Below are 15,368 nucleotides of genomic sequence, written 5' to 3'. Positions count from 1 at the left end.
ATCTGCCCTGTTGTATCTATGGTAGGATTTATTACTGGAAACTAAGCACTGAACTGTTTTTATATCCTATTACCAAACTTTAGATCTACTGATAAAAAGAAGTGAACCCTATCCAGAGAAAAGGCCACCATTCTTCACCTCCAGTATATTTGTTTTGATGTCTGGTGTAATTGTTGTGTACTGGCCGTGGCCTGGTTGTAATTATGATTAATGACTCCATACTCATGCTTGTCAAGCTGTGAAATGTATTATTAGGCAGATGTTGGTCACAGTTGTGCTTGTTCTAGCATGATCCATTCCCGTGTTTTGACATTATTAGGCGAGGGGAAAGGTTGTCTTCTGACCTGTGCACATGGGATGGCTGGGTAAATAGGGACACCCACACTCTGTGTACACAAAATGTTTGGCAGAACATGTTGTGAGTGTGCAAACACCACCGCCACAACTTTTGTCTTACTTGTGTAAAAAGTTTCTGCTTTTAACCATTATCTAAATAAATAAATACAGGCAAGACAGAACAAGCACTACCTTGGGGCTGAGTTAGGAAATATGATGCAATGGAAATAATGTTTTTGTATCTGGTTTCAAAGGTCTATTTGTTTTCTGCATTCATTTTTATTAGTTTTGCATGAAACAGAAGAATATAGAGCAGGCGTAGCTTTTTTTGGTTGTACAAAAGGCCACTTCTTGTTGGCAAATTAGGTGTGTAGGAGCTGGTTCAGACGCATATCTGAATCTGCTGCCCGCGGCAGCCTGGCGCCCCCTTTCAAATGCTTTCCTGCAAGCGTGCAGAAACGCATTTGTCGGCTTTCGGTGACGTTTCCTAGTGTGCAGCCACAGGGGGACATGGAAGCATGGCGGTAAATGATCCTGGTTGCTTCCAGGATCGGCTAACAGCTGGACAGACAAGAGCAAAAATCGAGATCAAAACACGGCATTTACAGAAATGCCGGTTAGCGATTGTACAGATGGCTGTCCATTAATCTGAATGGACAGCCATTGGTACAACAAGCGCCCAGGCCATTGTTTACCGTCACAGAACCTTCCGTGTGAACCAGCCCTTAATGAAGACATGCACCCATCTTTTATCTACACCTTACAATGCATATTATCCTATTCAGCATGCAAAGTTTTTACCCAGATCTACATCGGAAACTCTGTTTTACTTCTGCCATGTCATGTGATTGAGGAACCATTACTACATCATAGGTCATTCAATGACATCTCCAGTAAGGCCTGGGACCAACTAGCAGCGCTTTTGTAAGCACTTGTGATTTGAAAAAGTTTGCTAATGTAATGCTATGTGTGTGAGCCCATTTAAAAAAACTTCCTCCGTAGCTTTACATTACCAAGAGCTTTTTAAACCACAAGTGCCTAGATGAGGGGCTGCTGTTCCAGGCCCAAAAGCGGAAACTCTGTGACTAAAGAAATAATACGGATGCTGAGTAAGCCCTGGCTCCAAAATTAAATAAAACACTTAAAAATTGATTTAAAAGAGGTAGATATGAACTTAGGCCTGGTGCACACCAGAGGAGTTTTTCTGAGCATTTTGAGTTTTTAAATCTGCTGCTAATGTTATCCTGTGTGTCTGTGCACACTGGAGCAATGAGGTTTTGTAAAAAAAAACCCATAGCATTACATTGGGAAGAGCTTTTGAAACCTCTAGCGCCAAAACGCTAGAGGTTTCAAAAGCTCTTCCCAATGTAATGCTATGTTTTTTTTTTTTTTACAAAACCTCATTTCTCCAGTGTGCACAGACACATAGGATAACATTAGCAGCAGATTTAAAAACTCAAAATGCTCAGAAAAACTCCTCTGGTGTGCACCAGGCCTTAGAAATCATTTCAGTCCTAAAAACGAAGCAGCTTGCTTGTATTCCATTGAGAGTTATGAGTTTAATCCAAAAGCTACATACATCCAACAACAGGCAATGTACAACTGCCAAAAGGGCAGCACTGTATGTAGCAGATTGGCGAGTCCTGATTTCACTTAGCACATTAGTGGTTTTGCCTCGATAAAGGGGGACACAGTCATTCCGAAATGTTGGATCTATGCAGCCTTTTGAAGTGAACACTAAACAATATAACAATAAATCTTACTGGAGGCCCGTCATAGCTTTTGATGATTGTTACAGCAGATACACATAACTTCTTTATAAACCAGAGATTGTGGATTGCGCACATCTATTGATACGAGGGAAAGCTTGTGTAGACTTTCTTTGCATCAGCTCTTGGCATAAAGATCTTGGTATGAGATTGGTCTTGCTGTGGCTCTGGTGCTTGCCTTGATCATCTGTGGATACATTCTGAGTTATTGGAGGTTTTGGGTGTAAGCACTGGTTTCATGTGTCGTTCATCAGCGATTCCTTTCATTGTACTCCCTAGAAGCCACTACGACAACCCCTCAGACACCGGCTGGTTCCTATGGCATTGCAGGGTTCAGCCAGTTTACTGTAGTAGTGAGGAAAATCCACAGCATGCTGAGTCACATATAAAATGTTGTTTATTGAGCCCCAGACATTGCATCAGTAGGAGAGCATTACATGTATCAGACCTTATTCATACCTCTGGAATGATTAAAGTCTTAGTTCAGGTTTCTTTCTATAATTGCGTTGGGCAGGAATGCAGTAATAAAAACACATCTAAATATGTATTACAGAGAACGTTTAGTTGTGTTGTGTATAGATGGGAAGATGTTGCTGCAGGCTGTCAGCAATGACTGTCCTCTCCCACTGACAGCCTGCAAGCACCTTGATTGCCTCTTCCCTCTTCACCTCCCCATATACCTGCAGGGTTACTGTGATCCCTGCTGTGGCCACCTCTGTCTAGTGACTTGCAACCAGTAGATCCGGCTTTCAGTCCTCAGATGGGTATGGCTGATTCACATGTCCCCCAGATGTTTATGTATTACAAAGAAGGCTGTGGAGATGAAAGATCATCCAACTCAGGCGCCTCAATTCATGAAACCTCCGACTCCAGGTACCAAAATTGCCCTGACTCCTCGACTCCAACGCCACAGCCATGATTACAAATTTGAATGCATAAATATATCTTTAGATCTAAAGACTGATTCACACTAGTATAAAAAGGTTCTGCTTAGCGGGACGGAACCTCAGGGATGTGAACGAAACCTATGCTGATCAGTGGGATCTGTTCACATCAGTCAGTTTGTAATGGATTTGTTCATTCTGTTTCGATAAGCTTAACGCAAGGATGTAATGTCCGCGATTTTTACTTATTGGTTGGACAATGCTGATGTTGATGGAAACAATGGTAGCCTATAAAAATGGATGGTATCTGTTCTCGTTAGGCTGGTCATGGTTTGCAATTTTTTACTCGCCTGTCGCCATTACCTTTGGGTCCCCTGCCAATGCTGCCACCGTGGCTTAGTCTACTGCATGGGAGATGTGCCAGTATACAGGTTAGAGTCCCATCAGAACCATCAGGATTGCAACAGACCAATGAGAATCCTTTGTAGTTTGAGGGAGGGATGATTTCCATTGGCTACCTATGTGCTTTAAGGGGGGGGGGGGGTCACTGCTGTTTAAAGATCAGGTATTCTGAAACCTTAACCTCAAGACACTGCTGAAATCTGTGCCCTGTTTGTTGCCACTTTTCCCTTTCAGGACAGCGCTGGGTCCCTGGTTCGAATCCCAGCCAGGGCACTATCTGCAAAGAGTTTGTATGTTCTCTCCGTGTCTGCGTGGGTTTCCTCCGGGCACTCCGGTTTCCTCCCACATTCCAAAAACATACGGATAAGTTAATTGGCTCCCCCTAAGAAAATTGGCCCTAGACTACAGTACTTACACTACATAATATAGACATATAGCAATGGTAGGGATTAGATTGTAAAATCCTTTGAGGGACAGTTAGTGACAATGTGTGTGTGTGTATATGTATATGTATATGTATATATATATATATATATATATATATATATATATATATATATATATATATATATATATATATATATATATATATATATATATATATATATATATATATATATATATACATACACTGTACAGCGCTGCGTAATATGTCGGCGCTATATAAATACTAAATAATAATAATAATAATAATAGATTTCAATCTTCCATTGATGTGAGCTCCCACCACTATCGTCACTCTGTCCCCTCTGCAGCTCTATGCGCTAGTCAGGAGCCAGACCCTGTGATCACTGTGAGCCAAACAAAAGTCTCTGGTCCTTAAAGGGAACCTGAATTGAGAAGGATATGGAGGCTCCCATATTCATTTCGTTGGGGTTTATTCACAAATGGTCAGTAAACTTTTTACATGTACAGAAAACTAAAGTGAATTACGTAATTTGTGTAACTCACTAGATCGGTTGCGTAAACCTGTTAAGCTTTATGCGTAATGTCTGTAAACTTAGTTTACCAACCTTTTGTGAAAATTCCCCCATGTCTGTAGATGTGACAGCAGAGGTATGGTCAGCACTTTGTGCATGTCTTTATAGTGGCCTCCACCACCATAGCATGCATTCACCCAATCAGTAGGAGAGGAGAAATGCATCACCTGTACACTGCAGACCCCAACAGTACTTACTAGGGAATGGCAACAAGCAACTGGAACAGTCCAGCCTCCCTAGCAGCCTGTTCCAGAAACAACACAGCTATCTGCTCCTGACCTGCGGACATATAAAATAGTCTGTTTTGGAGCTGTTTATCTTGAGCCTGTGCCAACCTACTTATGAATGGTAGTGAAAGGAAGGCTACATACAATGCCTCTTCTTTTACAAGAGTGTGGGGTTTTTTTCGTGTTCACAACAGATGTATGGAGTTGAGATACTCTGACCGCACTTGTCTTCCGGTATAAATGAGGCCACAGACAACACAGTTTTAAGTATGTTGTGCCAGCCTACCTCAAAGCTGTGGATTCTGTGCTTGTTAGCAGTTCAGGTGCAGCATTTACAGGGAGAGAATAGCTGAAGCAGACCTGGAGACTTTTCTCACTACAGAGTTGCTGGATCCCTAAAGGGATACAGGGCCGGATTTGTACTCTTTACTGCCCTAGGCCACTGTCACCAGCTGCCCCCTTCAGTATAGATAGCGAGATGACCCCTTCCCATCTTCCCTCTAGTATAGGTAGCCTGATGACCCCCGAGTATAGGTAGCCTGATGACCCCCGAGTATAGGTAGCCAGATGGCTCCTCCCCTTTCCTTCCAGTATAGGTAGCCAGATGACCCCTTCCCTCTAGTATAGATAGCCAGATGACTCCTCCCCCCTTTCCCTCCAGTATAAGTAACCAGATGACTTCCTTATTCCTTCCCCCCACCCCTTTCAGTATAGGTAGCCAGCTCGCCTTCACACTGCAGCAGCCATCCGTGTTACCCATTTCTCTGCTCATCTCCAATGAAGAAGCTTCCTCTTCCTTTCCGTCTTAAATGCTGCCCAAGTCCATAGCTGCCGGCCACAATGCAGAGAGAGCAAGATGGCTGCTGCAAAGGCAGCTAGCAGCAGAGTACCGTGGTCAGACACTCACCTGATCTCCCTGTATTGCAGCATTTGCAAGCTTGCAAATGCTGCACCAGTTTAGACTGCTGCTTTGGTGCCCTTCCTGGCTGGATGGTGTAATGGCTAAGGGCTCTGCCTCTGACACAGGAGACCTGGGTTCGAATCTCAGCTCTGCCTGTTCAGTAAGCCAGCACCTATTCAGTAGGAGACCTTGGGCAAGTCTCCCTAACACTGCTACTGCCTATAGAGCGCGCCCTAGTGGCTGCAGCTCTGGCGCTTTGAGTCCGCCAGGAGGGAAGTGCAATATAAATGTTCTTTGTTTCCTTCTGTGGTGCCCTAGGCCATGGCCTAGGTGGCCTTGGCCTAAATCCAGGAATGAAGGGATATAAGAAATAGGTGATCTGCAGCTCACTGTTTAATCTGGAATCATTTTTCGGTGCCCTCATTTTGCAAATTGCATCCAAAATAAAAGATGTTAAAGAGGAACTGTAGTGAAAATAACATAATTAGTACAATTGCTTATTTTTTACAATATTCATTTATAGATTTAATCAGCTTTTGCCCATTGTAAATTCTTTCTTCTCTCTGATCTGCATTCTGAAATGTATCACTGGTAATGACATATTTAACTCTGCCAGGTGATCTGTACAGAATGTTTGTTACTGAGAGTTTCATGCACATAGAGAGACATTGCTTGCTTGGCAGTTGGGAAAAGCTGTTATTTCCCACAATGCAATGAGGTTTACCAACAGCAAACTCACCGTGGGAGGGGTTTCTACACAATATCAGCCACACAGACCTTCATGATGATCTATTCGAGATTAGGTAAAGACTTCTCATGGCCAAGGGGGTATCGGCTACTAATTGGGATGGAGTTCAATCCTTGGTTAAATTTCTTCTTTAACTCAAACCTGCAGGGGGGGGGGGAGGGGGAGGTGGGAGCTGCTAACCTTAGTAGTTGAAAGCCTCTGGGGTCTACTGGGCATGTGCAGATCTTACTCACACATGCCCAGTCCGGATGTACTTGTCCACAGCTAGGAGGATGGACAGATGACCTCTATTAGACTGCAGGAAAAGTGAAAAAGCAAAAAAAGTTCACAGCCCCTTTTAATTCGCTCAGTTCAGGCAATCGCTGACTGTATACTGTTTGCAAAATACGGAGACTGTAACCAATTTATCTTTATTGATCATGAGGACAAGAAGATTACTTCAGATGGGTGAAATGAGGTGTATTGTGTCTAATCTTACCTGTGTGCCTGAAAGCTGCTCAGTCATGCCTATGATGACATCACATAATGACATACGCCTATCAGAGAGAGTGATGTAACCTAGAGAAGGTATTTATGGCCTTCTTTGAACCGTTCTTCATTATCTCATCAGATTCTTGCTAGGACGATCTGTGGCTATGCAGAGCTCAATCTCTAATGCCTTGTGACACAGGCCTGCTCCTGTCATTGCTGTAATCAGGAGGATGTCAGGGCTGTGTGAAGCATGGCTGGAAGAATAGCTTCTCTTTGCCTTTGTTTTCACGCTTGAACCATCTTAACCGGAGAGGGGAGCCAGGGAAGGGATGAGCATGTGGATGGGGGTGATGCCGTCTGGAAACTATGCTAAATAGATTTTATTTTTTCTGCTGGGAATTCGGCACATAGCAACTTCCAGCAACACCTTTCTGTATTTCCATCAAGTAATCATCATGTGACCCGTGGAGAACTCCAGTGCATAAAGTTTATCATTGTCACCTGCACATTCACTGAAAATCAGATGCCTGGCCATAGTCACAATGGCCTCAATTCACTAAGCTTTATCAAACACTTTACTGAACGTTTGATAATTTACCTCATGGGTAAAATCTCATTTTGAATTCACTAAGGTGTTATGGATCTATTGAACGTTTTATCGATAAAACATTCGATAAATATATAACACCTTAGTGAATTCAAAATGAGATTTTACCCATGAAGTAAATTATCAAACGTTCGGTAAAGTGTTTGATAAAGCTTAGTGAATTGAGGCCATAGTGCCCAAAATCTACAGTGGGCCTTAATAATGGAGGTTGTTCTATACTGGTGACTAGGGATGATCCACGAGAAGCAAATTGTTCTGAAATTATGCAAATTTTATGCAAATTTATGCAGTTTGAAACTGGACCAATCAGTTTAAACCCAGGTTTAAATTGATCGGTTTATTTTCAAGTTGCATATATTTTCATACAAATTGCATAAATTTGCATCAACTCGGAACAATTTGCATATCTGTGATCATCCCTACTAGTGACTATTGGAAATCTCTGTTGCCTGATCAAGAGGCTATTGGGAGAAAAACAACTAAGAAACCTCTATCTACAGAGAGTTATCCATTTTAGTAAATCTATACTTCCATTATAACTAGGATGGTCAATAACCTGCTTTTCTTTATGGGAAGAAAAGACTACGCACTGTTGGCATCTACACACAGCTACCTGTGTCCATTTACTATCTATTCACTTGTCTTTGCTGCAGTAAAAGGTTTTGCTAATTGCAGACCATGTGCTTGATGCATGAACCGCCGATAATATTGCCATGCAGTTTTTGTTTGTGTTAATGGAAGGATTTTCCTGTTTTTTGATTGCAGGCTGATATTGTCCAGGGTGGTTGAGACAATAGGCATGGGGCATCACGGCCTAAAATATACCAGCCCACATACTTTTATACATCATCTTTACTACATGAAAGGCGCCCTTGTCTGTTGTCAAGGTGCTCATATCCACCTGCAATGCTCAGGAAGTAGGCCTGACAGGTGACTTAAGGTGCACTATCTTTCATGCTGATAACTTGTTCCCATGAAATGAATCCATGTGCAGGTGCATGTGCATTGGCCAAGCACAGCAGTTTTAGATCATCCCCTCAACACCCAGTCTTTTTGCTTCCTGTGTTCATCTAATTCTAAAATTTGAAATGATTGGTAATAGTTAAATTACACCCTGAACTCAAAGTATCCCGTTGGGTATGTATGTGCACCATATTTTGAGAACCCCGCGTGTAGAAAAGGCTGCTGGAGAAACCTGTCTAAACAGACTCCCAAAATTAAGAGATCACCTTGGCAACAAATGACTAACATGTGCGTAGTTCAAAGGGTGGAATTGGGCAGATTGCTTATTAACTAGCATACTGTTATCTCAATCGCTGACCGGTCAGTGGCCCAATGTGGAAATTGAGCAGAGTTCAGGCTGTAGTGAGGAAGTGACAGGACCTCTATCAGATTTTGTGGTTGCATGTCTCTCTCCCATTTCCTGTCCTCTGGAAGGTGGGGCAACGTCCCAAGTGGGCATTGGTGTTCTTGGGTTAAACTCTTGGTCTGCATTAAGCATGTTGTTTCTGTTTTTAGCATGTTTTTCTTTTCACATTTTATAAATATTACAGTGGCTTCCAGCACATTTGGACATGATAGTTTTGGTTGTGTCTCGGCTAGTTTGAGTGTGACAAATAAGTTGCTTTGAAGGTTCATCTGGAGCAGTAATTGATGTGTATGGTTTTATGTGTAACGCGTTGTGCAACATGTAATACATTTGGTTGGTTGGAATGGTAAGGCCTATTTCATAGATAGTTGCTACAACTTGTTAATAAAGACCGTTACTTGGTTAGATTAACATTAGGAACAAACTTCAGTGGCTACCTCCGATCACTCACCCAGTAACTAGGGGGCCGCTCACACTGAGAGCCCTAAGGAGCTTGGCACACCACTCAATAGTGATGAAGCTTGGTGCAGTGCCTTCAGTATGCCCTACTGGACTCTAGCTTCTAGGACTCCATAATACAGCTGGCTATACTTTTAGTATACCAAGCCACCATGGCACCATAATAAAGGACACTATAGATTTAGTACCGAATACTAGTCAGCAATTTTGTGATTGCATTGCAGAGTTGTGTGCATTGCTTAGCTGTACTGCTAGCGTGAACTAGACCTGTAAGTTGTTGTCGCTCCTACTGCATATCTGTTGCTAAGAATTCCCCCCCACCCCTGTGTCTGTTTCCCATGTGACAAGGCTGCTAATAGGAACAATTATCAGTTAAAGATCCGGCATGCCAGAACACTAAGCCACCTCAGGAGACACCTCTCCACACACACGTTTCGGGGCCACAACTGGCCTCCTCATCTGAGAACAGTCTGATGCATGTATGAGGCTTTAGTGTAACCCTGTCAATTTTCTCAGCTGGTAGGCTGAAGTCAGTTGTGTTATTCAGAGGCTGTGAATTGGTTTGTAACAAGTCCTTTTCTGAAATTCATGTGCCAGTCTTGAAATATGGACATTTACGCATAAGCTGTGTTTAGAGTGAGACTGCTTCTCTCTTATGCGATTGCTCTTAAGCACTATTTTTTATTTCCTCCAAGAGAAAGCAGTAACAATGTTTAATGTGTGGGAGGTCTGTTTTGTACAAAGCTGAATTCCTCCTGTCTGGGGTAAAGTACAGTAGTTAGCTTTAAAGTGAACTTGAGGAGAAAATAAACGGATGAGATAAACAATTATATTTATCCTCCTACTCCTAAAAATGACTTTACGTATCCCATGGTTTTCTTTTATATTTAAAAAATTACAAGGTAGGTTGAATGTTTTACTGTCTCTAATAAATGGCACCCTATTATGTGTCCCAGAGTTATAATACATGAATTATTGTCCTTTTTCTATGTCCCGCTGCCATCAGAAGTTGTATTCTGCCAGGAAAACTTTTATGGCTGTAATTTGCTTATCAGTGATGTTTACTATATTCCCAGACAAGGTACCAACAAGATAGAAGCTGTCACTTCCATGCCTAGAAATTAACTCTTTCAGGCAGCAAAATGTACTTACACACGTTTATCACATCATGTCACATATTGCTTCGGGTACGTTAAAAAAACAAAACCAACAAACAAAACAGGAAACCAAAAGAAAGTGATTTTAATTATTTTGTTTTAAACTAAATCTGTGTGACCAGCTAGCTGGGTCAGACCATACTTAGAGATAGAGAATGGTGGCCATTTAAACGTTGGAGAAATGTTAAGGTTTTTTTAATAAAGCGTTTGGACCATTTCCAACGTTTTAGGCACATGTGCTCCCTTAGCACTTACACAAGAAAGAGGGCCTACACTTGCATATATGAAAAAAACTTGAATACCCTTTTTGTAGACCCCAAAATACAGGTGATGCCTCCTGTGATCCTGCGTCCTTAACAGCTTTAGTTTAGCTCACTGGAAGTGGTCTTGATAACCTTCCCCAGCCTTTTGGGCTGCTCTTTTCTCAATACATGAGATGATGTGACAGGACAAATGAGGCGAGCTGGAGCTAAATTCAGGATGAAGGAGAGAGGGATACTGTAACTTGCTTTCACCAGCTACAGAATGAAACCTTGTCGTAAAGTCCCTCCAATAGTGCATGTTTTGTGAAATTCCACAGGAGTAGTGGATCAGCTCTGCTGAGGCACTTATTACCCCACCTGGGAATGCTCGTGGTTTCCTGCAAAATATGTAGGGTTGTTTGGCCATGAGGACATGGTTTGAGAGCTCTGACACAAGGGATATCTGTAGTACATGTCAAGCACAATTTCAAGCAATTAAATAATGAAATCAATGTGTCTGGTCTTATTGAAAGCTGCTCGGCCTCCTTTTTGTGAATGTAGGTAACCTCTAAATAATCTATCACTTTCTGTACATTTCATGCTAATAGATTTAATTTCTCCTCTTACCAGGTCCACAGAGCAAGGTCTCCAAATGTCAGCCAAACGAACATAACTGCCTTGGCACAGAACTGTGTATACCCATGAATAAGCTGTGCAACGGCCATGATGACTGCTCCGATGGTTCAGATGAAGGTCCTTTTTGTAGAGGTAAGCTGGGAGAGCAGCCTGGTACACCGGCTCAAAGCTGTGAATGGAAGAAACCATTCGATAGAATGTTTGATTTCTGTTGGATAAATATTTTAAGATTCTGAGCAGCATAGAACAAATACAGTATGGATGTCGTTACAAGGAGGAACCATTGTTTTAATACTGCTGAACTTGGTAACATCTTTAACATATTAGTTTTGCCATATTTTGTACCGGTGAAAAAGGTACGTGCTGGAACTGGCCCACTCTAGGTGTTGTCCAACATAATCCCTCTTTTGCATGCAGTCTAATGGCAGTTTGGTAAACGCATAGAATACTGGCCTATTTTTATTCATTTACAAGGACAAATCTTGAAGACTTTTAATTATGATCAGTAAGGTTATGATTAGGATGGAGGAACTGGTAGATTACTGAGCGAATTCTTCATAGAAATATGCACACCACAGGAGAAAACAGGAAATTGGCTCACAATAGTCCTTATGGATGGCCACAGCCTTAATAATCGATTGAAAAAGCATTCATCTCTTCCACACTTCCAATAATAAATATATAAAGATTTGGCAAGCGTCACTCACCCACAGCAATGGGGTGCAGTGCGTTTCCTGTGGGCATCTACAATACCCACCACCCCACTGCTGTTTATTAAGTAATGGCAGCTCTGTCCAGGCATTGTCTGTGCATGGACAATTTAGGTTGAATACAAAGCCTATCCAAACTAAAAATACTGTTGTAGGGCTACCAGCTTGTTCTACCCAAAAGCATCATCCCCAGACTGATTTATGTGCATCTGTGGAAGCTCTAAATCTCCAGATATACGTTATGTAATAAGGCTTTGAAGATGGATTTCTCATACCAGCCCTGGGAAGTCAGTAAAGACTCTGGCTTTGGACTGCTGAACTATTTGACACAATGCTGAGCAGGCTGTTTAGGTTCAAAGCCTGAAAGTTCTGGCCTTTTATGTAGCGCAGTGTTTCTCAAACCTGTCCTTGTGACTCCCCAACGGTGCATGCTTTGCAGGCAACCTCACCTATGCACAGGTGGGGTAATTAGTGTTTCAGCCAGGTGGATTCCATGTAGCCGAGATACTAATTACCCCACCTCTGCATTGGTGAGGTTGCCTGAAAAACATGCACTGTTCGGGAGTCACTAGGACATGTTTGAGAAACACTGATGTTGAGTTCTTCGGGTCCAGAGACCTCCGTTCTCATGTCCTTAGGATTTAATTTGTGATTAATCACAGGTTCATTCAGACTATCTGGAGCTTGTCTGTTTAAGGGTTTGTACACAAGCTGAATGTTTCTTGGTCAAAATGGTCGCTCATAATCCAGCTGATGTACAATAGCCCCTATACATCCGGGAGAGATTTGGCCTGCTGAATCATCTTGTCCAGGTACAGGCTGAGGCAATTGTTCTACTGCTCACCCTTTTTTGCTCGGTTGTCCCTCTGCCCCCATCAAAACACGTTGCAAGCCAAATCTGTACAGTACTTGGCCTAAAACTGTCGCCAGAAGGATAGAGTCCTGATACGTGTGGTTGACATTCCTCGTACATGTGTACGAGGTTTCCAGCAGAAATTGAATTATTATACAGTATATTGGTTTACAGTTATCACAAGTGAAAAATAACCTCCAAACCTTCAGCAGTAAGAGGTTAATAGAACGTGTCTGCTGATTGTGTGAAAGTTTCCATGCCTCAGAATCCGCTGAGGAGATGCTTAGCTTTCTTATTCCTTTGTTGCAGTGTGACACAGTGCAGATGCTTGGGGACCAGTGATGGAAAGAACTGCAGACTATACTCTATAAGGCTTCTGTCATGTTTAGAAGGAAACTTTGACTCTGCTTCCAGTAAAAACAGAAACTCAGCTTGTCTTTTTTTCCCCTCCTTGGATTATATGCTTAGTTCTACCGTTTTTTGGAAGTAATAGTGAAGGTTAATCAGCATTTAAATGTCTCTCTGGGCCTTGTCTCTGAGCTCCTGAGAATAGAAAAATCAAGCCTAGGTGAAACAATGCAGGTATGGTTGAGAAGGCTACAAAGCAGTGTTGACCATATACAGGCAGGCCTTTCAGCGAAAGGACAAAAGCTTCACACTGCCATATAGAAAGTAAATACAGAACCTTTTCTTTGGTTGCTCCCTGTTTTGAGTGACTTCACAAGGTTTTTCATTTGTTTCTGGTTTCTGCAGCGTGCCTACACATTGCTATTGTGATAACTAACATTTCTGTACTGTGTATTGTTTTTACAAAGGCACAGATAAATATAACTAATTATAAGGGGAGCAGTTACCATAGCATCCAGTCAGAACCTGTTTTTTTTTTCCATGGATGGTTGCCCTTGGCAACTGCTTTGCTCCATTCTTAAGCTAACTAAACACCTTAACTTTACTCATCTATAGCAACCATTTATTATATGTCTAGGTGAAGGTTTAGTGTCTGCAGGCATGACATCAGCAGGCTCCTCTTCATGATTGGCCAAGAAGGTAAATCCTTGGCCAGTGTTATTTTAGTATGTATACTGGGGTGCCCTCTGCTTCATTTTCTCCCCATCCTGTATACCAACCAAAGGTTTTAAATCTGCATAAACCACTGAAAAAAATCACTGCACAACTCGCCATGTGTGGAACCTAGCAACCGCACAATCACAGTAATGATGTCACCATAAACATAATGCCAAAACATACCGGTAATCAAAAAGGCAACATCACTAGGTAGGTAACATCACTCGGAGGGGTGGGCACAACACGTATGTGGGTGTAGTCACTCCCCGTGACCTTGTGGAGCGCTCCTACTGGCCTGACCACCGTGGTTTGAACAAGCCAACGTGCATGCGGAGTAAGCCGGTTAAGTTCCTGGTTTGTGAGCCAGACACCTGGAGAAGACAATGCACACTCTGTTTACCCACTCCTGACAAGCTGCAATGATTGCTTGAAGCACCCTTAAGCGGTGAGGTGGTGGACAGCGTGGAGCGATGTCTGTGTGGTGAGACAGATCCATTTGATCCACGCTTTGGTCTCACCTGCCTGTTACAGCTGAATAAACCTGCCTCCCTCTGCTTCTCCACTCCGAAGATGCCGATTGCAAGTCATTGGTATCGGTAATGAGCGTGAGTGTATATTTGAGTGTGTGTGGCTTAGGTTATGGTGATTCTGAGGTGGTTCTGAGTTTTCCACTATGATTTTAGAATGTTTTAGCTTGGTTTAATACCTAACTGAAACATTGCTGTTTATACTTTTTGCATACCTACTGGGTGGTGTTGCCTTTTTGGTTAAATATGCAAGGACCCCCCAGGAAGCACCTGTGGGCGGTAACCTAGTTCAGGAAGTGGCTTAGTGTGGGCAATGCTGTTGTGGGTGGTAGCTTAGTGTACCGGTTGTGGTGTGCGTGCACAGTTGCAGGTGCAACCTTGCATACTTAACTGTGCACGGACGCTCCTGTGGGCGGCGGCTTAGTGTGGCGGTTTTGGTGTGGGCACGCTCAGTTCTTTTGAGAATCGGGGTTTCTGTTAGAACAGAACACAGGGTCTGTACTGTACATTTGAATCCAGTTAAACTGTCACCGGATATACTCAGGAACCATTCCTTTGGGTAGAGGAAGTTTGAAATGTGTAGTAGCTGTCATTGTAATCGGGCCCCTAAAATTCTGTGTGCAAGGCAATTTTGCATTTCCTCTCTTCTTGCGACTTTTAACAAAGTGCTGCTGATGTGTATAGAAAAATAACATCCAATCTCCTAGACAGCATCATAAGACCATTCTTTCTTGAGATGGACATGTTTTATCTGCGGTTTATGCGGTTTTGGACAGCACCTCTGCTTCATTAGAGCAGGTTGTTATGCTTCTTGTTTGGCACTATGTCTGCGTATTTGAGAGCAATGAGAGTTGGCATCCAGAAACTATTAGGGGGGGATTAATGACGAGGGAAAGAGCAGCAAGAGAGGAAGCCAGGCATAAATCGTTTTGATGGAATCCTGCTATACAGTAGTGCCTTATCAAAACACACAACCACCGCTTGGAACCGGAATCCGCATCGCAGCTTAAAGATTGAGCCATTAA

General features: G+C 42.6%; 1 protein-coding gene across 1 annotated transcript in view; it reads left to right on the top strand.

Moving 5' to 3' along the window:
* LRP1 (LDL receptor related protein 1) overlaps positions 1 to 15,368 on the top strand; it is a 463,435-nt gene that overhangs the window by 125,955 nt on the left and 322,112 nt on the right. Inside the window, exon 3 of the mRNA XM_068267473.1 lies at positions 11,183 to 11,320. Coding sequence (XP_068123574.1) covers positions 11,183 to 11,320 — 138 coding nt within the window. The remainder of the gene's footprint in view (positions 1 to 11,182; positions 11,321 to 15,368) is intronic.

The sequence above is a fragment of the Hyperolius riggenbachi genome, chromosome 2 (assembly GCF_040937935.1).
Source record: "Hyperolius riggenbachi isolate aHypRig1 chromosome 2, aHypRig1.pri, whole genome shotgun sequence".
Lineage (NCBI taxonomy): Eukaryota > Metazoa > Chordata > Amphibia > Anura > Hyperoliidae > Hyperolius > Hyperolius riggenbachi.
This window is presented reverse-complemented; position numbering and strand designations above follow the sequence as displayed.